At 40.2% G+C, this 27,550-nt stretch overlaps 1 protein-coding gene across 1 annotated transcript; it reads right to left on the bottom strand.

Moving 5' to 3' along the window:
• Window positions 1-506: 506 nt before the first annotated feature.
• On the bottom strand, window positions 507-26,896 carry wnt10a (wingless-type MMTV integration site family, member 10a). Its single transcript, XM_023290053.3, has 4 exons — window positions 26,377-26,896; window positions 24,438-24,703; window positions 17,635-18,008; window positions 507-3,058 (listed from the first exon to the last, which is right to left on the bottom strand). Exons 1-4 carry the CDS (start codon window positions 26,433-26,435, stop codon window positions 2,516-2,518), a joined length of 1,242 nt encoding a protein of 413 aa, XP_023145821.1. The 5' UTR covers window positions 26,436-26,896; the 3' UTR covers window positions 507-2,515.
• Between the last annotated feature and the right edge of the window lie 654 nt (window positions 26,897-27,550).

Genomic DNA, 27,550 nt, shown 5'->3' with positions numbered 1-27,550 from the left:
GCTCAAGCTATTGCCCTCAGCGGACCAAGAGGGTCCATTGGCACCTCATTAAAATGCATTGATATCATGATTTTTTATCTTTATTATGTTTTCTGTCCTGTGAAGGCAACTTCTAACTGCTCAAGATGATCCTCAAATACATCAAACTTGCAACAAAAAATATGTTTTCAAGGAAACATGATGCTGGAAGGATTACTTTGTAGTTAGATACTGTACCTATACAGCATGTTAAAAATGTTTTCACAGTAATTTGTGTTGATTTCATGGCAACTTTGCCCCGATCCCTTTGTGACAAAACTGTTTATTAGCACGTGTCATCGGCAAAGATGAAACTGCAAGCTAAAGAGTAATAACAATTTAGAAAACTGGAATATTTGTTTTTCTAGAGTGGAAAGCCAATGACCTCTAACCAGCGATGTACTTTGGCAGAGTGACGTCATCATCATTAGCATGCTGACAGCATTTGGCTTGTGAAAAAATAAACATAAGATGTTTCTTTCACCAAGTCCACTATTACCGTGTATTTTATTATTCATCACATTAAAGACCTTTTCATTATTATGGTCTGTCTTTATTGTCTTACAAATATTAAGTTATCAACAAAAATAAAATAACTTAGATAATAACCATATTAAAACATACAAATACATACATACATTACATTTATGACATGAAAAAAAATGCATATTGCTGATATCTTCCCAGAGTTTTCCTGGACACGGTTCTGTATGTGCAAACTACTTATCAGAGTCCAAAGAATCTGTTCTGTGCTTTCGACACAGAAACATATTTGCTTGAAATAAATTACACTGTCTGATAAGGAGCCTAACTCATACAAGTCTCTTGAGACCAAATATGATCTTATAAATGTGCATAGGCAGAAATCCATATCAATGTTCTTACTTATATACTTTGAAGTTGACATGCCCGTTGTACACATCAAAGAAGTGTGAAGAAGGTGTGATATATTCCTAGAAGCTTACAGTGTTGCACACAGTACATTGCATCACAAAACAGGAAACACTTTGATTGATGACAGTTTAGGATGTTTATAGAGTGAGGAACTGGAGCCTGTTCATGTGCACTCAGTTTCCCGAGGCACTTTCAAATTATTGATGGCATTTGTGCAGCATTATTCATTTTTATTTACAGTGGTTTTCAGATCACGTTAACGATGAAAACTGTACTAGTTAAATGAAGGTTTACTGTGCACTCAGACACTCCTCTTGTATTTCGTACCACACACCAAAAAGACCACACATGGCATATTTTGGCTAATTCGAGACCAGATATCTGTGCCGTGTTTAGTCTGAAAACACCAGTACAAGCTTGTGTTTAAGGGTTTTCAAACTGTGCTTTCCGAACGGGTCCACAATATTAATCTTATCGTGTGTAGACGAGGAACTCCTTAATCTGCCTGAAGTTTTCTCAACACCCTCCCTTGGAGGAAAGGAAATGCTTTGACGAGTGAGGGTCTGATATGAGGAATCCAAGGAAGCAGCACAAAAATATTTCAGATCAGTCTTTTGATTGACTTCAGATTCATTATTGTTGTAGTCTTTCCACAGTGGCCAACATTGGACCATTAATGCGACCTTGTAATTTAAATAGTCCGTTTAGTTAGTGATGTTCTAGGACTATTTTAGACTCCACACTCAGCCTTCTTTTTACCTAAATGTGTGATTGTATTTATTATCATTGTTAGCCAGGTTATACATAATGCATACAACACAGTTATACTGACTGGTACATGTACCAGTTGAGCCAGACAATCACCTGATGTATTCTCCGTACACCATGATAGGTGCTATAAATAAATATCGAAAAATTTCAAACTGCCCTTGAACAAGGCACAAAATCCTTAAGTGCTCCAGATATCTTGTGCTGTGTCAAATCCTGTGCACTGTGAGTCCTGACATGTGAACATCATCTACATTTGTCTCCGTACGTAGTAGATAAGGAATCATGGCAAATGCTGTATTTCAGTGGCTGGGTTTTTGCTGTACTGTAAGCCATGGTATTGGTGCCCAAGGAACTACTGTTTAGTGTGTGATCTGTTTGATAAAATAAAACAGATTTTTAAGTTTCATGCAGATCTTAGAATGTTGCTGTTGTTAAGAAGCAATTTTATTTTCTTTCTGCTTGCAATCTACCGCTTACTATAAAGTTTCTTTTTTTGGATCATTTGAATCTCATGCAGCTGTATGTCAGTCAACAGAATTTTTTTTCTCAGACATTTATCTGATATAACTATGTTCCGTGGTCTCAAGGGGAAAGCAGTACACGTCCAAGCTTTCTGAGTTGTGGCAGCTTTCACAGAATATGCTGCATGTGTACACTCTTTACCAACATGCACATCTATCTTTCTGCTGGCTCAACTGCTTCACACTCTGTCCTTGCTCGCCTTTTCTGCAAAGAAAAACTGCAGTCCACAGCAAAAAAGAATAATAGTCCAGATTTTAAAATGTCTCTCTTTTCCTTGATGTCTTGATTTAGTCTTTTGTTGTGTGTTTCTTCATTTACAGACACTGACCCACTCTGTTATCCTGCACTCTTCGCAAACCACATAGCAGCACCAGTGGAACTTGCAGTTGCAACGTTCGCTTCGTGTCTGCTGCAGAATGTTGTGGCCCCTCCCGCAGCACAGACTCTCACAGTTGTCCATGCCAGGGCTGGTCTTGTTGCAGATCCGGCCCTGCGTGCCCGCGGAGTCCGACCCCAGGTCCCTCTCGCAAAAATCCGGCGACTTTTCGAAATAGACCAGTTCGTTGACGCTGGGCCGCCGCCGATGCGTGTGGTGGTGGTTATGGTGGTGGTTGTGCTGATGATGGTGGTGATGGTTGTGGTGGTTGTGGTGGTTGTGATGGTTGTGGTGGGAGTGGTCCAGCTGTCCTGTGTTCCGGTTGTGAGCCTTGATAAGCGTGGCGACGTGGAAGCGCTCTTTGAGGATTGAGCCCACCACCCGGAACTCCGGAGTGACCTGCCAGCAGGTCTTCAGCTGGCAGCTCCCCGACGTCCCGTGGCACTTGCATTTCCGTCTCATGTGGTCGAGCACCACCTGCGATAAACACCAGACCAGACAGACGAAAAGAGAGAGTGGGACGGAGTGAGGAAGTGAGCAGAGGCGAGGAGGTGAGCAGAGGCGAGGGGAGAAAAAAGAAAATGAGAAAGATTAATGACTGCCTTGATTACCAGTTGTATTTGAAGTTTAATATATACAGGTACGGAACATTGAAGACCGGATGTCATATTTCATACTGGCTTTACTTCAGTGTTTTTTTCATTTGTTCTGCTAAGCAATCCACTGATCCACTGTATACCGAATGACATATAAAGCCCTGAAGAAATATTGGTTCCGTGCTGAAAAAGCCAGGTGGTCTGACTCTGAGTGTGTTGTTAAACATGCTGATATCAAATAACACAGACGGATGCAGGCATTACCCAAACAGATAGCAGTGTCATTATTCATCTTTTGGCATGAAGTAATGACTCCAAGCATGACCCACATATAGCGGCACATTAGGCATCAGAGCATTACAGTATTTACATATTTTCACTGTAATGGTTTAATGCTGGCCAGTGGAGCCACATGGATATCAACAGGCAGGGCTGCTGTAGGCCTAAATTCAATGTATGAAAGTACTACTCAACTCACATTTTAACTCTTAAAATGTCTTAAAGAATGCTTTTTTGCGTGTCTACAGTTCTTCTGCACGCATAAACAAGCAGCAACACAAAGCATCCTATTAGAGCATGAGCAACCCTGCAGGACCTACCCATCCCTTTCATTGGCACACATATATAAAAACACAGATACATCCGACACAGCAGGAACCCTGTCCATCTTAATGCTTAATGCTGTGCGTGTATGTGTGTGTGAGGGTGTGTGTATGTGTGTTTATCAGTCATCACTAGCGCTAAACTTTAAGATCCAATTACAAACAGGAACAACAGGCCACCCAGAGTACTGACAGATGCTACTGCTGCCGCCCCTATCAGCACTCACACACACACACACACACACACACACACACACACACACACACACACACACACACACACACACACACACACACACATTCACACACACACACACACACACACACACAGGCTGAACACTCCCACAATTAAAGACATTCAACACACATGCTAGCGATAAAGGTAATTATTATCACATATGCAAAATATGAACCTAATCCACATACTTTATCGCTTCATACACAACAAGATTAAACTGGCAGACGTACAGGTATGGCAGAGGAAGTTGTTTTTTGTGTGTTTTTAAGTACACACTACTCATATGCAGGTGGTGATATGTGTGTGCTGAAATTTTCTTGAGAATCTCTCCAAAGTAGTAGAATCTATTCCCTGTTTCAAAATTAGACAGTTTAAAACCTCTCTGTTATTAATATGCTTGACATCCATTAAAGTCCCTCTCTGAATGCTGATTCAACTCCTAAAAGACTCACCTCTCCGTAACAGCTCTGCTGAAACACTGTTAAATTGCTCTGTGCTGCACAACTACACAAAGTTGTTGGAGTAATTCAGCTACATATGCTTCAGCTGGAAACCAATTCCGAGGGAGAACAATGATACCCACCCTGCAAGCAGACAGGATTGGTTTCTTACATTTGTTATGTATATGGAAAACGTTTTTGAGACTGTCAGCAGTACACTGCAGTTCCAAAATGGAAATGCTCAGCCATGGTGCTGTCTGCTTATTTCATTCACAACATGTCTTCTAAAAGCTCAAACAAAAACACTTTTGGACACCTTGCTTTTCACTGGAAGGGTTTTTATAAGAAGCAAAACTAAGAACAGAAGCACAGAAGAAAATAAGATCTTTCTTGTATGTATTGAGTATGACAATTACGTTTAAGTAGAACCAATGCCAAAAACCTGATTTCCTGGCTTCTGTTTCACCTTTCTCAAGAACAAGCTGTTAAATACCGCAAAGGGGCTTGTTGTGTGTGCAGCATAACATATGATGCTGTGCTGTCTGGGTTTACCAACAATACAGAGGAAAGGAGTGACACTTGACTCATCTGTCCAGAATGAACAAGTGAAACGCACAGCGAAAGAAAACAGCCGTGTTTGCCACAGAGGCAATGCTGAAGTGATCAGTCACACTGTCAAAAGGATTAATAGATTTTTTTTTTTTTTTTTAAATCTAGTCACTGTCACACAACCAATGGAACAGGAAAGATAGTGCATCCTGCTAAAGCTCCAAAAGTTCAAAAAATACTGCTTTGTTCTGACTTGCAAAAATGTCCATAGAGGTGAGTATGGGACTTATGTGTTCTTACTTACTTAGACAAATTTCTACAGTCCACAGTAAATATATGTTAATGTTTGGACACATGTTTATCTCCCCATCAGTCACCAAACCTGCCAGTAATGCAGAGCATTTGAGAAAATTAAATGTTAGAGCCACTGATGCTGCAGTTTAGAAAGCATTTCGATGGTGTATTATAACAATCATGCAAAAGAATGCAAAATATTTTCAGTCTTTGCATCAGTGCATGTTTTGCTCATGTTAGGATAATAGAAAGTGACTAAGAAGTGTGCTTTTTGGATAAACATAGTTCCACTGTTATTGAGAGTGTTGAAAAGACAGTTTTAAGAAGCTGTGATCAGCGGTGAGGAGATACCAGGGCCCGTAAGACTTTATAGTAAACAACACTATAATAGCTCAAACAGCACTTGCACTGAGTTCAGATTGCAGCTTCTAGTTCAGTTTTTACATTGGGGCAGCGGCAACCCCAGAATCACAAACGTGCTGGCCTTAAACACACAGCAAAGTCTGTAATCATGAAACGCTCCAACCCACTTAAACCTTAAAGAGACAAACTGACCCAGGAGTCATAATTGCATCCACATTGCTACTGTTTGATGGTACGTTCACAGCAAGCTCAGGGATTTCAAAGAACAGTAGAGCAACAAAAACAGCTGAAGAGTGTTATTTCTAATTACAATTAGATATACAGTTGCAGAGGGGGAAATTAGAAATTGTTCTTGGGGATTACGGTCGACAGCAACTTGTATATAAAGTTTTTAGATGTGTCAGAATGAAGTAGCTTACATAAAAGAAAATATCTTCCTGATGGAGACTCAACATATGGAAATGTTCTCACTAAGACTACGGTGTCTTCAAAATCATTGCTCATCAGTTGCATAGCCTTGTCTGGCCTCCATATCTAAACTATGGGATGCAAAGTCAGTCTCTCCAGGAGCAGTGCTGAGCTGTGAATTGGCATAGTGGCCAAACCATGTTACTACAACTTGGATGTCCAAAACATGATGCCCATTGACCAGAGAGTATATTTCCTGTTCACTAACCCTGGGAAAGGGAGCAGCTATAAAACTGTAAATAATCTGAACATCACAAACCCCCAAATAACTCTTTGTGCCTTGAGTCTAAGAGCATTTTTTAAAAAAAAGTCTAGTAGACCCAAGAGAAAATGTGTTTTCAGCCTCCTCAAGTGGAGAAGGATGCTAATCTACATGCAAATTTGTCATTTTCAGAGGAATGATTCTTTAAAAATAGTATTCAGTTCTCTTTAATACATCCAGTAATTGAATGTAACTGAACCTTTACTGAACAGTGATTGGCATATACCCCTTTCAGACATGCAGTTCTTTGAAACGATCTGACAGCAACTGAACACGTTAGCTTCATGACTGAATGAGGACCGTGGTCATTTGTCTGTTTCAGCACTAGATCAAACTGTTTCCAAATGAACATATAAAAAATGGCCTAAGTGAGATTTATCATCTTTGTGGTAGCCTTATTGCTACACTATGAAGCGGCTATCAAGAAGTAAACTTGTTTGCTAATACCGATTTCGAACTTTCCCCAGGTATTTGGAGAGTTTGATGGAGGTGGCTGTTAGAGATTAGTCTTCTGATTTTTAATAGCTGCTTGAACCTGGCTCTCCATCAGTTGTGGGTATTTCTGAATAAAGCCATGAAGAAAATAAACATGTAGGTAACATATGACAGAAGGCTACTGTCTCTTTAGCGGATTGATGAATCTAGTAAAGTTACATATCCCATGTCTGAAAAGGGTCGTACGCTCACAACTGTATCTAAGCAGCCAGATGTTACAAGCTTATGACTGTTTGTCTCAAAAATTACAAAAAATGATGAGCAGTAAGTGCAGAGCAGGCCACTGGTTTTGTGTGAAATATGTGACCATACAAAACAACAATGCTACATCATTTAAGTGTGATTTATTCTGTCAGACGCAGCAATTTAGGTTTATGGCTTTTTTCTACTCATCTGAAACTTTGAAAGAATGTTGACTTGCAACAATTGTTTGGATTTACAGCGAAATAGCCCTCGATTTAAGATTCAACACCAGTGCGGCATCAAAGGACTTCTTTTTTAGGGTCTGTTTATTCATTAAACACGAGGCGTATTGCACACCCTGTGCTCTGACTGGGCGGGGCTTGAAAAAAAAAGTTTGCAAGCTTGTAAAACCTCAACAAAAGAAAATAACTGCGGGTGAAATGTGCTTTCTGTGTGTGGAAATGTCAAATATTCTTTTGGCGTGTAGATGAAAGGCAAACAGGTAGAGCTCAGACCCTTAACAGGTAATAGGAAATAGGGAAGCTGTCTGCTCTTGCTATATTAGAAGTGGTCTGTCAGTGTGACATGTGGAGTGCTGATTCATCTGACAAAAGAGCATTAGTTAAGAACATTTTGTACAAGTAAAGACAAACGCAAAAGAGCGCCCAATTTTTTACTTAGCATTATGAATAGGCAGCATTGCATTTTCAAATGTGTGGCGTTGCATTTAATAATTTTTTTTAGCCTTTTTTTTTTGTTGTTTATTTAAGATGGTTCCCTTAGAGGTATTATTTTTCCAGGATTGTAGGAAGCACTGAAACAATGAGAAACTGATATCAAACACTTGTTGATTTATCCTGTTTTTAGAGGATGATGGTCTGAAACCAACAAACCAACATGCACTTCCGGTCTCCCTCCAGAACATTTCGACTGTATTTTCCCAGATTTTGAATCACTCAAAGAATCAGACTGGTCGATTGATGATCAGATGAAAGGTTGTGATTTTCTGGTCTCTTCTCTTCCTCCTCTTGTATACCTGGGGCTATGGCTGTATACAGCAAAGCAGAGAGAAGAGGGAGAGCAAGGCAACGCAGAAAAAAAAATGCTGTGTGTCTGTCTCTGTGTTTACCATATCGTCACTTAAGATGAAAACAGGAAGATAACTGATGCAATGATTTATTGTTACGCTGCTGGAGAGCCTGAAATTTAGCCCCGAGGACGTATCGTGCCGGTGGAGGAGGGGCGGCACAGTGGATTGAAGGGGGGGGGTGGTACAGTAAATTCAAAAGTGAGGGGAGGGGAGAGGAAAAGGGCTTGACAGGAGGAGGAGATGATCTTTGGATTATCTCTTTGTTGTCCCAACACTGTTTGATACACAAAGGCTGCTTATGTGTGTGGTGGTGTGTGTGAGGTTATCATAAATCAACCGTCCACCCAGCTGATACTCTATCTAGGTTCGGTCATCAGCCGGCTGTCATTAGCCATAAAGATCATATTGCAGTCCTATCTAACCTGTTATCACTGATTGTCTTGGCAATGTGAGATGGGATATATACAAATATTGTTGCTCTTACACAACTTGAACCACACTAGAGCCAAGGGATGAGTGAAATAGGTCACTGTGTTAACCAAGGAAAACAGCTGAAGATTTTGAAAGAGAACAATTGGTCATAATATCTCATTGCATTCTCGAGTTTCAAGTCTTTGTTGTGCAGACAGAAGAATAAAATTATCTGCATTAAATATTAACAAGGCAAAGCATGACTTACTGGAATAAGGACGGAAACATGTCAATATATGCTATTTCATGACGTACACTTTGCCACTTACACTGCGCTTACGCTACAGAGATGTAATTGCTTTAAAGTCAATGGTGGACCATAGTTAGAAACAAACATCTGGCAAGTTTTAATTGGCTCGGAGAGTAGACAGAGGCATCTATAAAACAACCCCAGACAGAGATCAAATACGACATGTTGGTGGCAGACTAAGACTGCAGGCTACATAATACAGTAGACCAGGGAAAAGTACAAGCAGACTACTGTGCAATGAGTAGGAGTGGATGAAGTAAACTAAAGATCAGAGCCTTGTTACCACAGCGTGATTTTGAGTATGGGTCAGAGCACATTAATTAGGTTAAAAAAAAAGAAGGTAAAAGCGTAATTCTTTTCTGCCTTTACTGGAGAGTAGACAGAACTGAAGGAAACAAGACGACACAAAGAGATGGGGGTGACGTGACCAAGATCATGAATCTAACCAGAAAATCAGGACCACTGCATCTCTAACACAGATCTTTATTTCCTTTGACTTACAATAAACCTAAAAATGCATTCTGGTCTCGCATTTTTCCGTGTCTGTGCAACAATAGTCAATAATTACAGTGATTTTTTTGCATACAAAGTTAATAGGGCAGTTTTTTATTTTTTTCAATTCCTGCATGCGCTCGCCTGTTGCAGCCCTGTCATAACACATACTGTGATCCACTGCTGCAGTGTGCCAAAGGTGAAATGTTACCACACTCCTTTGAGCCTAATGTTAAACCTATTTTGTCATCCTCACTGAATATCAAGATTTGGCTCAGTCAATATTGACTCAGTGGTAATAAAGCAGTTGGTGTGGTGAAAGTCCTGTCGCATGACGCAGACAACAACAAAAGCATCTGATGGAAATTATCATTTGTCTGTGCTTGTAACGTCTTCCCTTTGATGGGAAAAACATTGTAATTGTGCTTTTTACATTAAAAAAAGCTAATAATTTATTTTCTCTCAATGTTAGGCAATGGTAATATTAAACAACACTTTCTGCAAAATGCAACATATGCAGTTTGCAAGTAATTCACCGTGTGGAAGTACATTAAATCAGCGACGTCATTGCCAGTCATAACCAGCTACACTGCGCCGGTAAAACTGATGCCTTATTCCTTGTTTTGTTGAGCGCTTTGAGTTTAATAATTGCCCAATCCCTGTGTCATCACCACTAACTGCATTTGGGAAAATCCTAATCTTCAGTCTAACGTGTCCCACGATCGACCCTTTTCGCAGATAAACAGCAGACTAGTCTGCATGCTGCCTTGTGTATGTCAGTTCAAAGGGAATCTACTAAAGGACGTTTAAAGCCGAGCAGAAAGCCGAGGCGATATCAAAGCACACAAACAAATCCCACAGCAACACATTAAACCCAGACATCACTTTAAACAAATCAAACGCCTTGCTTCAAAAGAACAGTTAAGCGTACGCAGACAAATACACACGCACACATGCAAACACAATGACATGCAATTACTGAGCAAATGCATATCTATGGTATACTACATTAGAACGTGTGTGTTTCTGTCTGTGTGTATAGTATTTCCTCACTGTTAATTGCACACAATGTCCACAGCTCTCATTTGGAGACTCTAATAAAATGTTATTACCAGCATAAGCACTTCCACCTGCTGGGCTTTATGAAACTTTTGCCTCTGTGTATACTTATGTGCATGTGTGTGAGTGAATAAAAATGAAAGAGAGTTGTAAGGATAGAGTGGGTGTGAGTTAATGTGTGTGTATATATGCACATGCATGTGTGTTTGCATGAACTGGAGCACGTTAGATGTGTGTTAAGTCAGATCAAATGCACTGCCTCTGTTCTGTCAGGACTCAGGAATGCTCTGCGCACCACTGATGACAAGAAAAGGTCTCTGAGGAGCTCAGGACTAACCCTGCGCTAATGTTTCTATTTTTGATCAAACACACTTTGTTTTTTGTGTGGGTTCTGAGTCAATGAATTAATGCCAGTGGCCTCTCAAGAGCAGTATATTATCGCTCAAGGGTTAAATTAGCCATTAAAGGATCTAGGAGTCCCATTAATACTGGTTTGGATGAACGTAGAAGGGGTGCTGCTCAAATTCATTATGACTTACATAAATCTGTGTGTTCAGTGCTCTGGTGAAACAATGTTAACCCTCGATGGACACAAAGCTAGTCTTTTATTGCTTGAAAACAACAACTTCACAAAAAATGCTTTTTCCCATTGGTCCCGATACAATCTGAGGTTGACTCCATTCATGAAGTCTTTTCTTTGCCACTATATTAAATGACACAACTAAACATTTCTATCAGTCCTCCTACTCTTGCTCTAACAATGCAGCTCCGTATATTGCGCCATATTTACTCAGGCATTTTCCACTTTAGAGCAATCCCATGAGATCTAAAGGATCTGATTTAAGTCCCACTTGGAACTGTACCCTGGATATTCCATCATAGCCTGAAATGCAACACATTACAGATGATTATGATGCTCTTACTGCCATTTGGTTGCAACTTTAAAGCCAAACTTGCACTGAAGGGTAACCAGCTACGCACTGTTGCACCTGCAAGTCCACTTCGGTGCTGTCAAGATACCAAGAGTCAACGCAAGTTTCATCATGAATAGAAGTATTGACATTGATTTGGTAAGAGTCAAGGTAAATGTCTCGAAGGTTGTTTACCAGTCTTTAACTGCGAGCTGCCAAGTGTACATACTTTAAAATTGTGAGAGAAAAGCAGTTGAAATCTATCGTTTCCTTCCTGAAACGCTGCACACCATCTCTCCTTACTCCCCTGCAGTCAGACCCTGATGGTAAATTGTAATTACCAGAAGACGATTGCCAGTTACACAGCAGACTGTTACATAGGCAGCACTGTCACCACCTGCCTAATGAACAGACAGGATTCAACAGAACCTCAACATGGCTCTGAGCTCTACAACATGAACACAAGAAAGCGTGCCAAGCATTTGTTTTGAGGTGTGCTGCTCTTTAAACGTTAGATAAGAATGCTCAGGGAGGGAAGGAAAAAAAGAGTAAAATTTATTGCCTGCTGATGTGTTTCCATGTCAGACGCAACCGCTTTAAACATGTAGTCAATCTTGACTGCAGACTGCTGAACAGAAGCGTTTTTTCAGGTTTGCTACAAAATAACAACACGATGCATCTCTGCATTAAAATGAATGTTGATGTTGGAAATCTCTGAATAAAAACAAAAATCATCTTATTTTAAATAATAATTATAGCTCACTGAAATTACTCTATATAATATATTAAATTGTTAAGTATAAAAAACACACAGCAGGCCAAGCTTGGACTTCACATTTGTATAGTGTTAATATTATGGTGACATCACTTGTAGATGCGTTTCTTGTTCGTCCTCACTGTACGGGATTATTTCTGCAGCCTGCCGGAGTGAAGTTGGAGGAGGCAGAGCAGAAGAGGGGGAAGAAGGGAGGGAAGGAAGGGCGAATCTCTTTCTACTTTCCGCCCCGGTGTTTGAAGTCTAAAATCTTTTGCAGGGTTTTAAACATCTGTTTCCAAACTGCCAGCAGCCACTAATTAGGGCTAAAAACAAGACGGGACGTCGTGAGAACCCTGGGGTGGGCATGAGGCGACATGCACACCCCGCTAAAAAACCACTGCATTCCTCTGCTTAAAGACTACTTCTCTGAAAGGAGGGGAGAGGGGCAGGGTGGGGGGGTGGGGTGGAGGGAGGTGAAGTGGTGGTAGCAGTGGGCTGGTGGGAGGAAAGACACTGGAAGGGTAGGCATTAGTGCGAGGCCCCACCTGTCAGTGTGCTCCGTCTGATAGGGGTCGTGTGTGCACATGCATGTGTGTTTACACGCGTGGTGCGAGGTCTTAACAGGGGTTTTTGTTTTTTTTTTTGAGCCTTTCTATAGCACTTGAAGTCATCAGATGCGTGGTATTTTACAGTAACAGCACTGCAGTGACTCATAAGTTTGCTCTCTGTCTCTCCCTCATCCTCTCTGTACTTCTTCCCCATCAAACACCTCCCCATTTTCTGGGTTTCTCTTTCTCTCTGATCTTTTTCTTCTCTGACCAGGCACTGCCACTGTGTATTACACTCATCTGAGCGGTGATCTCCGGCCAGTGAAGCCTGTAACAAGTCAGTACCTTCGGAGAAGCTCTCGGTAGGTCACCTGTTCTCCTGATTTAAGCCATAAATGGCATATTGTCTTTCAAGAAAATAATATGGGTTCTCCGTATGTGCAATTGCAGCTAAAACTTTGGAGATATTTTCAGGTATTTATCAGTTAAGCCAATAATACAAGACTTTAGATTGGAATCCTACCAAAGTCACTGGGGTTCATTGGATTTGTGTCAAAAGTACAGATCTGGAGCATTGGATTTTATACAGCACCAGTTGGTCATAGCCACAGTATTCTCTGTAAATGAGAATTTAGGATTATTGATAAAGCTGATAAATGCGAGGCTGCACAGTGGCGTAGTGGTTAGCACTTTCGCCTTGCAGCAAGAAGGTCCCTGGTTCGCGTCCCGGCTTTCCCGGGATCTTTCTGCATGGAGTTTGCATGTTCTCCCTGTGCATGCGTGGGTTTTCTCCGGGTACTCCGGCTTCCTCCCACAGTCCAAAAATATGCTGAGGTTAATTGATTATTCTAAATTGCCCGTAGGTGTGAATGTGAGAGTGCTTGTTTGTCTTTGTATGTGGCCCTGCGACAGACTGGTGACCTGTCTAGGGTGTCCCCTGCCTTCGCCCGAGTCAGCTGGGATAGGCTCCAGCCCCCCCCGCGACCCTAATGAGGATTAAGCGGTGTATAGATAATGGATGGATGGATGGATGATAAATGCGAGTCACACTTTCTTTCAGTAGGTTGATGGTTGCCTCTGCTGGTTTGGTGAAAAGGCACACTGAAAACAAAATTTATTGTGAGTAATCTGAGAGCCGATACTTAGCCTCTGGAAAGATGAAAGCTGTAAATTCAAATGAAACTAAGCCATGCCAGTTTTAGTTTGTTCTTTCCTTGAGCTACCGCTGCTGTTCTCAAAGTTTGGAAGTGACCTGATTTGAGAAACTTTGCTTTAATGTCAAAAAAAATTATGAAATTATATAATTTCCATACGTAATGAATGTTGCCAGTATTTTGTTTGTGCTTCAAAAAGTTGGCTTCCTCTAACATAGCAGTGTCCCATTGAAGTTGCTCTTTCTTTCTTTCCCAGTCACTTCTACATGAAAAGGTGGTTTCCATATCTTGTCTTGCATATCAGAGTTTGACAAATTTACGAGGCATCCTAATTAATTTATTTTTCTCAACAAACACAAAGCAGATGTGCTGCCAAAGATGCTCATGGCCAAAACAGAAGCAAAACATTCACTCTCAGCAACTCCACAGCGATCTTGTCAGACTTTCAAAAGAAGAGTAGGGATGTCATTCATTGCCAACCTTTCACCAACTCACTTGTATGGTAATTATGTAATAAGATCATGTATCACATTGGCAGTGTAATTTAGGTTATGCCTATTGTATAAGAAAAGCAGCACTTGAATATCAGGCTAATAGGGTAATTAGTGCCTGTGTCATCATCTGGCAGTAAAAGGGTATTATTTAAAGTCATTGACAATGATATAGGCCATCTCCACATGTCATTGTAAAAGTAAGGTTGCATATGTTAGAAAAACTGAAACTTGTTGATTGTTTAAAATAGTATATGTAGCTTTTTTTTTAAAAATTATGATGCACTTTTCTAAATGTTCTGCATTTTTACATAATTAGAAACTCATAACCACACCTCTTCACCAGAAAAGAGGTCTCAGTGTATTGTTAAATTGCATTTCAATAAGATACACTGCTGCAAAACCACAGATTGACAAAGAGAAAACAGGCAAACTTGGGATGTGTTGGCCGTACGACAACATGTATGTCAGTCTGCTACCCAAAAATCAAACATTGTGAAGCCTGTGGCCTCTAGAGGTGCAGTAGAGAGATTAAAAACAACCTACTTGTGAGCATACTGTGACCCTGCATGTTATTGAGTTTCAGAATTTTACTTACTACACTCAAACAAAAAGAGGAGGACTAAAAACACAACTCATTTCTGTTCCTTGGCTAAATAATTTGGTTACTACTCGCGTCATGTCAGCCCCCACCTGTGTTTACTCCCACGTCCACCGCACTGATTGGAATTTATGTCACCAGTTCTGCGTCTGTGACTGTTTCTACCACTGCAGCTACTACACGGAGGCCAGCTGTTGTTGAGTTCGGCTGACGCGCTCCACATTTGTGTTTTGTCTGCATAATCAAGGAAACCAGAAGTAAACTGATGAAAAGATACAAGCCCAAATTACTCAGGAGGAAACAGGGAACAATGAGCAATTTACGGTTGCTTCTTGTCACTGTTCCACCATAGTGCTGTGCATTGCCAAGGCTTATCACCATCATTTACATCTTTCTCTTGAATTGCCCGAGGTCAAAACCTTTGGAGCTAGTAAATTAACTAATGGTTGAAATTCTACCAAGTTTCTAAAATAGAAGAACTTTTGTATAGTGTTCCCTGGCATAAATATCCTAAACAACACACAAACTGAATATAACAAAAATATGATATGTGAACTTGGATTCACAGAAAAAAAATAAGATAAAAATGTCAGAAAACCCACGAGGAAGACTAAGAGAGCCTACTCCTCAGCAGCAAAAACATTCTGCCCATTACACTCTTTAACATCCTGACTGATCTGACACTAACTGACATGATACCCAGCACATGGCCAGAATTATAACAAAATATATCCTCTAAATAATAAACATCTCTTTAAGTCAGAGAATGATGAAAAATCTTCATAAATTGGTGAGATTACAGGATTTCCCCGAAATAAATAATTAAACAAGGAAACAATACAGCCACAATTAGGCAAATGCTAAATGTGCTACTGGACCTGTACATTTTGGTGTTAGTTTTATCTATTAGTCTCATTATCCAAGTTATAATTCCAAAATAGTATTAAAAAAAATGCAAGCTGATGTTTTCTTTGCCTTGAATTTCAAGTGGAAACCTACTCCAGTCATAATGTATACATTAAGATAATCCGTGCAGCTGTGTATTAAGACATAAGAGAAGAATCGTATTGCAAATTCCTACTGTGGCTACCTTGGCAAATACCTCTCCTCTTGCTCTGCTCTGTGGGAGGGTAAAAGGGCAAATTCCCTCCGAACAGTTGATGAAACAGCTCAGAGCGTGCAAGATGCTCGACTACGCACCAAAGTTCATACTGACACAAAACAATAACTTTTTTTTTCTTTTCTTGGGAATCTTGCTTTCAGAGACGCAATGTTCATACGGTCAAATCTGGTCTCCCAATCTGTTGTGCAACCTATGCAAACAAAATTCAACAACTGAAAGAATATGCAAACCAGTATGAATGAAAAATAAAGATCCAACTCAGCTACTGAAAAAGCTGAGCCCCTGCATCCAAAGCAGTCTTTCTCAGCTTTTCAAATAATTCCTATTTAGCAAAAACAGCTCCTGTCACCTTGTATAAGGCCCCTTAAAATTGTTTAAACTTCTCCAGTTTGGCGTCTCGACTTAAAACATGCTCTAATCTATCCGCTGCAGTTAGCGTGTAGTGCTATAATAATTTTTGAATTGATTATTTTCAAATAAGAATCTTTCTGTTGTTTTGCAAGACTCAAACTGTAGGGTAAGTCTTACTGCAAGTGAAGTCCATCCAAACACACACACGCACACACACACACACACACACACACACAATCTTTGCAAGTCAGCCAGCAGAAACACACAGTGTAACACTGACAGGCCCCAGATGACCAGTTTAATAGGTTTGTGTTGTACACTATAATGTTATCACTGGCCCAGCAGCACTCAACCCACCAACCCTCCACCTGTCTGATTGTGTAATAAGTTATACAGAGAAGACCTAATAGGTATATTAACAGCAGGAGATGGTGAACAATGATTAGCTGTTACTAATTATTTATACCCACTGATCATCAGGTGCGTAATTAACAGAACCATGTTACAAAATTAACAATAGCTTCCTAATGTATCATTTATTTAAACAGTAAGAGGTTATATGGATATGGTATATCTGACCAGAAACATAAATGATAAAAATTAGTTTTAATGGCAATGTAAATCTTCATGATCACTAATAAAATTACATTCCAGGGAAACAGCACATTTGTCAAGGTTAAATGAGTAAATAACCCCAGCTAAGTTAACATAATTGTATGTTTCTTTGTCATTATAGACATATGTATGCATAACATAACATAATTGAAACAAATATGTATATCTCTTCTAAAACTGTCATATTTGGAGGTCCATGTGATGCCTAAGCGGCCTCCTGTTTACATTGTTGATCGTGCTCAATTGCAGCCAGGGGTGGGTCAAGTTCCGAAAACATTTCACCGTAATGCAGCTATAAGGCACTTTCATTACACTATCCCTGCCTGGTAAAGCTACCACAGCAGCCACACACTGAGTGGTTAAACATATAAAAAGCAAACAGAGCTGGATGTGTAATATCCACAGCCTGCCCTTTCAATTTAAAGAAAAACCCTGTAACTGTATTGCTGCAGCTATTAAATATGGCTCCTGGACTTAAAACGTGCTGAGAAAACACTCGAACATATGGATTTGGGTATGCGATATGAGTAACCTGTGAGTTTGATGTGGTTAAACTAAATGAAAATCTTGCCTTGTGGTGCGTCTAATGCTGCAGCAGTGATGCACAGTTGAGAACCACAAACACACACATCCTCTCACTTTGCCCTCACCTGTCTCCCAACTCTATTATTATGCAGCCTCATGCGAGCGTGGATGTCTTTGTAGGTCTCACGGGCGTCCAGGAAGTCCCGCGAGAACTTCTCTCCGAATTCCACGTCAGGGCTGCAGCCGCCCCACTCCCACGAGTCCTGGGGCCCCGGCAGGTCGGCGGGGAAGTGCTCCATGACGCCGTGTACCATACCCTTCCCTCGGTGGATGGCCTCCAGTTGCAAGCGGTGCAGCTTAATGCGAAAGGCCTCCTCGTCCCCACGACGCTTCTCGTCACAGCCGCATGCCTTCAGTTTGCCCATGGAGCAGGCGTTGGCCACTGCGTGCACCACGCCTGCTGCTGCGATGGCATATGCAAAGGCACTCTCTCTAAAACCTGCAGGCATATGGAGAGCGTAACAATGTTGATATATGGGCAAATGCGGGAGTAAAAGATTATAAGAAGTGTCACAGTCAGGGTGTGGAAAATGAAAAGGGTGAATGAAAAAAGGGTGATAATAGTTTCAAAGGTTTAACGAATGACATGCTTTCAGTTAAGTTGCCAAGAGACAGATGGATTTATACTCTCTAATCTGACTAAATGTTTTACTGCTGTATCCAAAATGACATAAACATCACACGCAAACCCTAGAAAAGCTGATATAGTATATGGCAATGAGCCATTGAGCTCTTAAGAAGCCGTTATTCAGGCATTACATGTTTTACTCTAAGATTGAGTTTCTGTAGAATTTTCAATAACCTGCAGGCAGAACATACCAATGCATATGTGTCATGAACCTGTCAGCTGAACTAAGTGGATTAAAAGCTAAATGGAGGATGGAAAATTAAATTTGCGTAATAATAATCCATGTTCACGTGACTATGACAAAGATGCAGTTTGAAAGCATGTTCTTTTAGTGTTTGTATATTTCCTACTTTTCCCCAAAACAGCATCATAAATAGCAACAAGCCTATTTCATTCCGCTCACTGAAGTTGTAAAAGTTATGGATGCAACCTAAAGATGTGAAGTTTCCTTCACCCGAAAGCTCAAATTAAGACAAACTCTTAATTTGTCACATAGCAACATGCGTCCAGATGCTTTGTGAGTTTGCACTTCATTGCCGGTTTGCACTCGTTATTTTATACAAGATAAGTAATATACTGAACAGTTTATTCACATGTTTATATGCACACAGGCGAACACTCATAAAACAAGAGGAAACATCTGGGACAATGGCAATTAAGTGTTCCAAACACTTGCGTACTTTGTCTCTATGGACTCGCTGAACATGAACAGACCCCCACCACTCCCATCAGAGGACTCACAGGGGACTCACACTGTGTGACTAAACAGGGCTGTGTCTCCTTCTGTCTGTCCTACTGCTCATAGACAAGATATTCAGCTGTTTAGACAAACTATTGTTCTGCACCACTGTACATCATGGCCAGGGAATAGCAGCGCATGCATTTCTTGCCCTGTATACCTGCCTGCCTTTTGATCTCTGTTCATCTTTCAAGGATCTTTCATCTACATGGTTAAAATACCTCTATGGTCACTGATTTGACCCCTAAAAACTCATCTCTGATCCAAAGTGGCATATTTTGAAGCCTTTTTTTGGCATGAAAATAATCCCTTCTTATCTTAAAAAGGCTTAACTGCAGCTGTACATTATTACTTTCTCTAGAATGTGTTAATCACAGCAGCTCAAGCACACCAGCTCACCTATGACTCAATAGCTCAAATGCTGTAAAACTACGGCTGAACAAGAGGTTTTGTAATATTGGAGTAATTCCGACTCTAATTCTGAAGAAGAATAAATATACGGAAGATCCAACCATGCATGTTGTCAGAATTGGTTCCTTAGGTTTTCTACATATATTATGAGGTTTAAATTCATATCTTTTGCGCACCACTGTTTCAAATTGGTAATGCTTCGCCGTGGCACTAACTGCTTATTTTACACATATTATGTCTTCCAGCATGTAAAAAAATAAAACATATGGACATGATTACAAAGTAAAAAAAAGAAATTTTCATCAGAAATAGTTTCTAGCTTTGTTCTTCCAAGCTGACTGGCAGATTTGATCACTAACTGGCTAATTAAGGGCTATTTATTAATAATTTTATTGTTTTTATGTTCAGTTGCTGTTTTTTGTCATTTAATATGTTGTGATGAAAAGTTACCACCAAATGTACACATTTAGCTAAGAGGGGCTGATTATGACGTACTGCGGCTTCTGCCTTGTAATCACTTCAAACTGGTTAAGGGGGACTACAGCATGTCGAGGACGTGGTTAAATACAGCGTGCATGTAATCTCTCTGCATACAACATGTGACTGCTTTTGCCTTCACAGCTGAACACACCCCTTTCTCCATGATGGATCTTCTAACTTGCGTGCAGCACATGTAATGAGTGCAACTCTACCATGACTGATCTGTAAATCATAAGACTAATGTTATAGTAGACCTCTCCTTCACACACTGGAAACATAAACACACATACACAGTCATACAATCCATGTTGATGTATTTCTGCGACAAAAAAAAAAAAAATCCATGTCCAATTGTGGAATCCGTGAATATTGACGAATGAAGTGCGACAGACTCACTTGCTCTCATACCCTCGACAGTGTTTGTTGTTAGATCTCAGCTTACTGCATGTGAAGGTGCCCTCGGGTTCTATCAAAGCGGCCCCACCGGCACTCACTTACTGGTTTAGAAAACAGTGAGGATTATAATGGAAACTTGTAAAGGAAACTTGAAAAGAAACCACTTAGGGGTTTATGGCGCGGTACTTGAGGGGGAAATGATTCAGGCTGCTTGATGGAGTCAAATAAAAAGCTATTAACTGGAACACGTCTTTTTAGCACTGTTTGATGTAGCTTCCTTATTTATATATTTCAAATGAACTCAATGCCATTTTAGTTTTTGTGAGATATGGTGTAACATTGACACATTTGCTATAATGCTGAACTTCTTTGCTTTTGCATACTTCACAGTGAACTCAGTGGCAGTCTAATAAAACATGAGAGAAAAAAACCCCATTCAGCAGGAGACAGCCAGTAGTTCTTACATATTTAAATTCAAACTTTTCAAAACTTGCATTGTCTGCATTATTGTCACATATGGCCACTGATGTGCCCTGTTTTAGCATAATCAATTAGTTATGAACATGGCAAAACTAATAAAACTCACTTTCACAATTCTCCCATTTAAAATCAACAAAATAAAGGAATTTCTGATGCAAAACATTATCTTTCCTGATCTAAACTTGGGTTCACTGGCATTGTTGTACAGTAACAGCTTCTAATTTAGCAGTGAGCTCACCAGCTGCAGATTAATTTTCACATCTATAAGCTGCTAACTGGTAAGAAGTAATCAGTGGTGGAAAAAATGAAGTACATGTAGTCATGTTCTGTGCAATTCTGACTTTAGCACTTCTTTTCTATACTATTTTCTACTTCCCCTAAACTATAGACGGACAACAGAGGGGAATACTGTACTTTTTGTTTGTACTTTATTTATTCGACAACTTTTGTTACTTGTTAGGTTGAAGAATTAAATTTTGTACAATAAATAATATAACAAGCTTTGGAAATACAACTGGTGGTAACAAAAAGAGCAACTCCATGATATAGCGATTTTTCCCTCATGGTCATTTCAATAAACGCTCATATGATCCAACATCTCACCAAAAATCAAAGACTGGAAGAAAAAGCTCAAAGACTGCAAACAAATGTGTGAAAAATTCTTCTTTTCTCCTCAGTTAATCATGCAATGAGCCCTGAGATGCATCTGCTGTCCCTGTAGATAAAACTGCATACAAAGTAGCTCAACCTGCAGCAGGCACACCATGCTGCTGACACTTCAATATTAATTATCCAATTATTTCACACAATGCACAAGTAAGAGTGACCAGACCAGCACTTTTACTTTACTACTTTACTTACTTCACTTTGCTGCTAATACTAAATTATTTTTACTTAAGTTTGATTTTACATCTCTTCCAGTGGTGAAATGTTATCACTTTTAAAGTGACCATGTGAACAAATCAGTGCTGTGTAGCAACACTCATCTGGAGTCATGTTTTTGGCCACTTGACAATTTTATGTCCACTATCCACAGTCCTCACAGCTCTGTTTCTGGTCTCCACTCAGTCCTCGGGGAGAAGCAGTCATTTGATCCACAGCCATTGTAAAATCATTTATAACAGCTGTCTCCATGTTTAACATCTGATTCAGAGCAATTCTAAATTTGTTTTTATCCCAGAAAGAAATGCACACCCGTAAACTCTGAAATTGCAAAGACTTTATGTGTAATTTGAGTCACTAACTCGTGACCTGCCTCCCTCCTCCACCCGACCACCTTGACCCACACAAGTTAGGAGAGGAGAGAGAGGGATGGCACTTAAGCACATCCTCATACATAGAAAGCCTGTTTTAGCTCTTGCCCTGCTCTGAGCTGGGCTCCGCAACGCAGTCCCCCAGAAGACTGGGAACAAATCAATCTAACAAATAATTCACCGGCTGCGGCACGCCCGGCTGAACTGATGGCAGAGGAAGTGGTAAAATGAATTAAAGATTCAAAGGAAACTGTCACTTTGTGTTACAGAAACCGACTAAACAGGTTTATGCTTTTGCCGCCGAGAGTTGGGAAAGTGCTGAGAGCAAATTCACAAGCACTTGCACTGGCAAGGGAAGTAAAAGCATTAGGAGCAGGCCAGCAAGGGAGGACACAGACACAGTGTCAGAGAAAGAGAGGGAGAAAGAAAGACAGACGCAGAGAGAGAGGGGCAAATTCTCCTATTTCTGTCTATCCATCTCTTGCCTAGCATCCTCTTTAGCCTAGATTTTAATGCAAGCTAACCAGGGAGTTGCCCATAAAAGTTATCAGAGACCATCAGCACAGAGATTCGTGGCAGAGCCTGAGAGGATCCAAGCAGCATCTGATGCAGTAAAATTAGACACCAAAACAAACATCAAGAGCACCTGACAGTCTTCTCAGAAACTTTTTCAGAATATCGGATATGGGATTTGGGAAAGCTCTGCAAGAATATTTGAGTAGGCGAAGTTCCAACAACAGGGCATTTCATCTAAATCTGTTTTGTTAGGATGATTTTGTGCTGCACAAGCTTTTAAAAACCACAGATAAACTTGTTGTTACAGTCACATGATTTGCAAAACAAAAATACCAGTTTGGTTCGCATAGGCCTTGTGTGACACGGCCATTTATTTTTTTATGGGAAGTTGCATTGAAAACTTCTGCTAATCTCCCCAGTTCCATCTAATCCATCTCTGCAAATGTTTCTCATTCAAAGAACTGCCCCCTTTTGTGGTAGCCACATGCAATAATGGCTGCAGAATGTTAACTTCTATCCATTTTTTAGCTTCTGTAGAGAGGATTGTATCAACATGTAACAGATGAATCATCCAATTTAAAGAGGTTGTTTATGTCAGTGGTTTTGAGTTTCTGCACCCGGGGCAAACCAGGGATGCCAGACAACCAGCAACTGCCTCTACTAATAATGACAAACAGCCTTTCAATGAGTCAGTGAGGAGTGAAAGTAAGACCAGAGGTGTGTAAGCATATATTGTAGTTAGTTAGGAGGGACTTTTAGGTTCCACTGCAGAGATAAGACGCCGTTCTCAGTGAGGGTTATAAAACTGAAGTTATATGAGTGCAGTGCAGAAAGGTGAGTCTGTGATTCTGGAGAAAGCTGTAATATTTAGATTGATGTGCCATGCCTCTCGCTAGCCACCGTTCCACTTCCATTTCCCCCGCCATGCAAGAGCATGAACATGCACAGGTGCATTGGAATAGTGTTGTGAGGATTGTTCCAAGCCACTTTGTTTGTTTCCCGTTTACAGAGCCAGGACTAGGAAACTGTGAGGAGATATTCAATGAATTTGACAACAGCTGTATGTGACTAAAATCGCTGCCTCTACCTTTAAGGAGAAAATTAATTCTAGCAACTCCCTACAAGAAAGATCTGACGCATTTCCTGAAAAACTGAAAGCCAACTAAACTCAAGACTCAAACTACCAACCCCACTACATGTTGTTCTAGCTATCCAGGTGTTCAGGCTACTAAGAAATTGATGCCTTTTCCAGTCAATAACCTGGGATGAGACCATCTGAAGGCTTCTGAACTCCGAAGATCCGCTTTCATCCTTTGTGGCTGACTTGCAAAGCTCCAAGCACTACAAAGCATCAGAGAAAACTGATCTGCATGAGGTTTGATAATCTGGAGGTGACTAACCGCTTTTGAAGTTACCTGCTCTTTTGTATGGGTTATTGAAAAGTTACACGAAGTTCGTTAGAAAGTATATACCAATCAACCGGTGACTAGAGATAACCTGACCATTTGGAGGATGTCTGAGGATGGTGCTGATGAATTGTAACTATAGGGAAAATGATCTCTTTTTATGGTCTTGCTTGAAAGAATTGTGTTATATTAACTCTTGTTTAGGACCTTTTGTATCTCTGTGCCAGATAATCTTCTTAAGCTTATCCTTTCAAGGTTGTCCATTGAAGTGTGTTTAAGGAGGAAATCACAGTCTGTTTGAAGACAAAACTTTTGCCTGTGGTGACATTTCATCTCTACTGAACCGCCTCTTTTAAAGTCATTTATCCTTTTAGACTAAGCGTCAGGTTTATTTTCCATAATGAGTATTGTGCAACTTTTAAAAGTTGGCAACTTTGCTTCCACCAGCTTTTTCATGGAATAGATGCAAAATGCCTACAAGAACAGAAACTGAAATGTGAATTCAAATGAGTTTACACATCAGGCCCATATTGCGGACAGTGACCACCATGAAACTGACCTCTTTTAAAGACTATGCTGTCGTAGGGTATTTTGTTTCTAGTCTCCAGACTGGAGCAGTTCCAGCGGTGCCCTCTGAACTGGTGCTGGCACTCATGGATGGCAATCTGGATTCCCTGGATTGCTGAGGCTGTCACATCTGGGTTACGCATGCACACCTCCAGCTGGCGCCGAGTCAAACCTGGTAGTGTCAGACACACCGTGTTGGCATTCAGGATCGGGTCAACGTTGGGGAGCTTCAGGCCCAAGATTTCATTGGAGTCTACCCTGCATGGAGGATACAGGTCAGGTTAGCGACAAGAGAAACATACAACTCAAATCTTTTCCCTGTGTTTTAGTCACAAATGCCTTGTTAGGAATAGTCAGGTTTTTGTTGTTGTTTTTTGGGTGTCTTCACAAGACTCAGTTCCCACAGTGCCAAATAGATGCCCTGAGTTGATGGTCCCCAGTACAGTTGATTCCTGTAAAACCTCAAAAATACACATACTGTGGGTTAACACTTAAAACAAAACTTCTCCAGATGCTGGTGGTTAGAGGGGGGAGTGCACTCTCATATCTGTTGGTCTGGTGTAGTTTTTGCCAAAATCAAACTAAGAATATAAATTTGTATATATTACAGTGATAAGATAGTTGATGCATAATGACAGTGAAAAAGAAAGGACTGCTTGCTCCTGTGGGAGAATAAAATGCGGATTTAAATATATGCAGAAAAGCACTTGCATGCCATGTTAAATTTAGTCATAATTCAGTTTCATGACCAACATTTTTTGCATGAACATTCATTCAAGGCATGATTGTTTTAGTAACCTTTACGTATACAGACACATAGAAAAAAAACACAAAACTTACTGCCTCATAAAATCACTAAAGGAAATACTTTAGCAGATAATTTCTTATTAGCTGTAAGGTGTGTCTCTGTACTCAACTGGCTGATGCTTCTGTTGCAAATCAATCATGTGAACAACAGTAATTCAGTTGACAGCAGCCTCAGTTCTTTTCTGCTTCACAGAGAAACAGTAACAGCAGTAACAAGGAAATCACAGGCTGCGCTGATGATGGCTTGAGAGCTGCAAGGTGTCCGGCTTTTCTTTTCCGTCTCATCACAAGTAAAACACAGGCTGTGCGCCTCACCGTTTGTATGACTGAGAGACACACACACAGTTCGAGGCAAACACACACACACATACACACATCCTCATATGCACATGCTCAAGCACATCCCGACATGCACACACAAATACCCAGGTGTGGGGCAGAGTGTACAGTGACACACACACGCTCTACTTTGCATACTCCTTTTTGACATAGTTTCGTCAACACGTGTTAAATTCTGCAAGTGCAAGCCTTTAAATCACAGACTTAAGCTTTCACAAAACACCTTGAGCTCTAAATAGAATTTGGAGTTTTAAATCAAATCAATAAATACAGCTTGCAATGACATCAAATGTTCATTTCCAGTGTTGTTGCACTTTCTAGGTGACTGTGCACTCTGTGACTCTGTAACACCAGTTTGACTTATGTTGCTACCTGTTGGGCTTTCTACTTTGGGATGGATCAAGTTCAACAACTGTCTTCTACAAAAGGCATTTTATAAAAATTTAAAATACACTTTGTCTAGAAATGAGGAGGCAAGTGAGGCAGATAAACTGTAGGATAATATAACTGTAAAAGTAATAATAATTCTAATAAGAAAAATAAATAAAATAGATTGATACTTCATGTCTCCTTTTCATGTTAGCTTAATAAGTTATTTAACATGTATTTGCATTAATGAAACATAACTTTAATGCATCTAAAGTTGATAAAAATGTCCACAATATCCTATTGATGACTAAGCAACATTATTATGAACCAAAGATACTCTTTAAATGCATAAAACCAGCACAGATGTGAACTTTATTACACTTTGAATTCAGACACCACTTAATAATTTAACTCACCTTTTATCCAAGAGAGAGACAACCACCAAGACGCATGTTATTCTGAGGACTGAGTCCATTTTTGTGCCTTGCAATTTTAAAAAAAAGGGGGGGAAAAATACAAAAAAAAAAGTTATAAAAATTAAGAAAGAAGAGTTTGATGCAAACTAATTCCAATATTCCGCCTCAAAGTTTAGGGATAAAAAAAAAAAAAGAAAAAAAAAGAAAAAAAAAAAACAGAGGAGGGTCAGATCAGGTCCAGCTTAAAAGTTCGCGCTGGACTTGACAGCTCCAGATCCAGATGCGCCAGCCAGCGGCGGGATACTCATTCAAGAAAAGTTTCACCAACCTCCCAACTTACTGAATGAAGGAGGCTGCTACAAGTGTGAGGAAAAGTCAGTGTTTTCCCTGTCAAACACATCAGAACACATGCCGGTATCTCCGCCAACAAGCACGCGTATAACATCCGAGAGAGAGAGACGCTGAACCTATAGGCGCTCTACATGGAGTCTGCTGGAGTAGTGATGTTTCGGTGCGCACCGATAGTCCTCTAAACTACTGCACTTAGCGCTCCGCCAGCCCACTTTTTTTGCGTCACTCCGGGAGTAGGGGAGCGCCGAGGGAGGTCAAGTGCCTTGTTAAAGCAGGATAGAGATCCCTCAAGATAAGGAAACCAAAAACACTTAGCCTGCGCCCTCTGTGAGGCGGAACATTTATATTCAGTGGAGGAACGATGCTGAGGATGAGGATGGTGAGGATGAGAGGGAGTTTGGCACAAAGGGAAAACTTTTTGGGGGTGTTTGAAATCTTTTTTGTTGTTGCTGGGTTTTTTTTTTAAATTAAGGATGAAGTAGACAGTAAAGGAGAAAATAAGAATGATGAAGATGCTGTTCATAGATTGTAAGAGGGAGTCAATAAATTAAGCCTTTATTTTGAAAAAAAAGTTGCTGATTTTCTGTAAAGTTTTATTCTTAATTTAAATCATTGTTTTCAGCTGCTGTGGATATTTGCAGCTGGGTATCCTATATTCATGTGTTTTGTGGAACCTGCAGTGGTAGAATGAGGTAAGTTATGTTTAATTCCAAACATTATACTCAAATTAATTACTCAAACTAAAAATAAATCAATAAAACGTCAGTTCAGGCTTTTTGTTTTTGAGTAAATATCATTTAGCACCTCCAGGATTGTTTTTCTA

The sequence above is a fragment of the Amphiprion ocellaris genome, chromosome 11 (genome assembly GCF_022539595.1).
Source record: "Amphiprion ocellaris isolate individual 3 ecotype Okinawa chromosome 11, ASM2253959v1, whole genome shotgun sequence".
NCBI classification, from domain to species: domain Eukaryota; kingdom Metazoa; phylum Chordata; class Actinopteri; family Pomacentridae; genus Amphiprion; species Amphiprion ocellaris.
The sequence above is the reverse complement of the archived record's forward strand: the minus strand, read 5'-3'. Positions and strand labels throughout refer to the sequence as shown.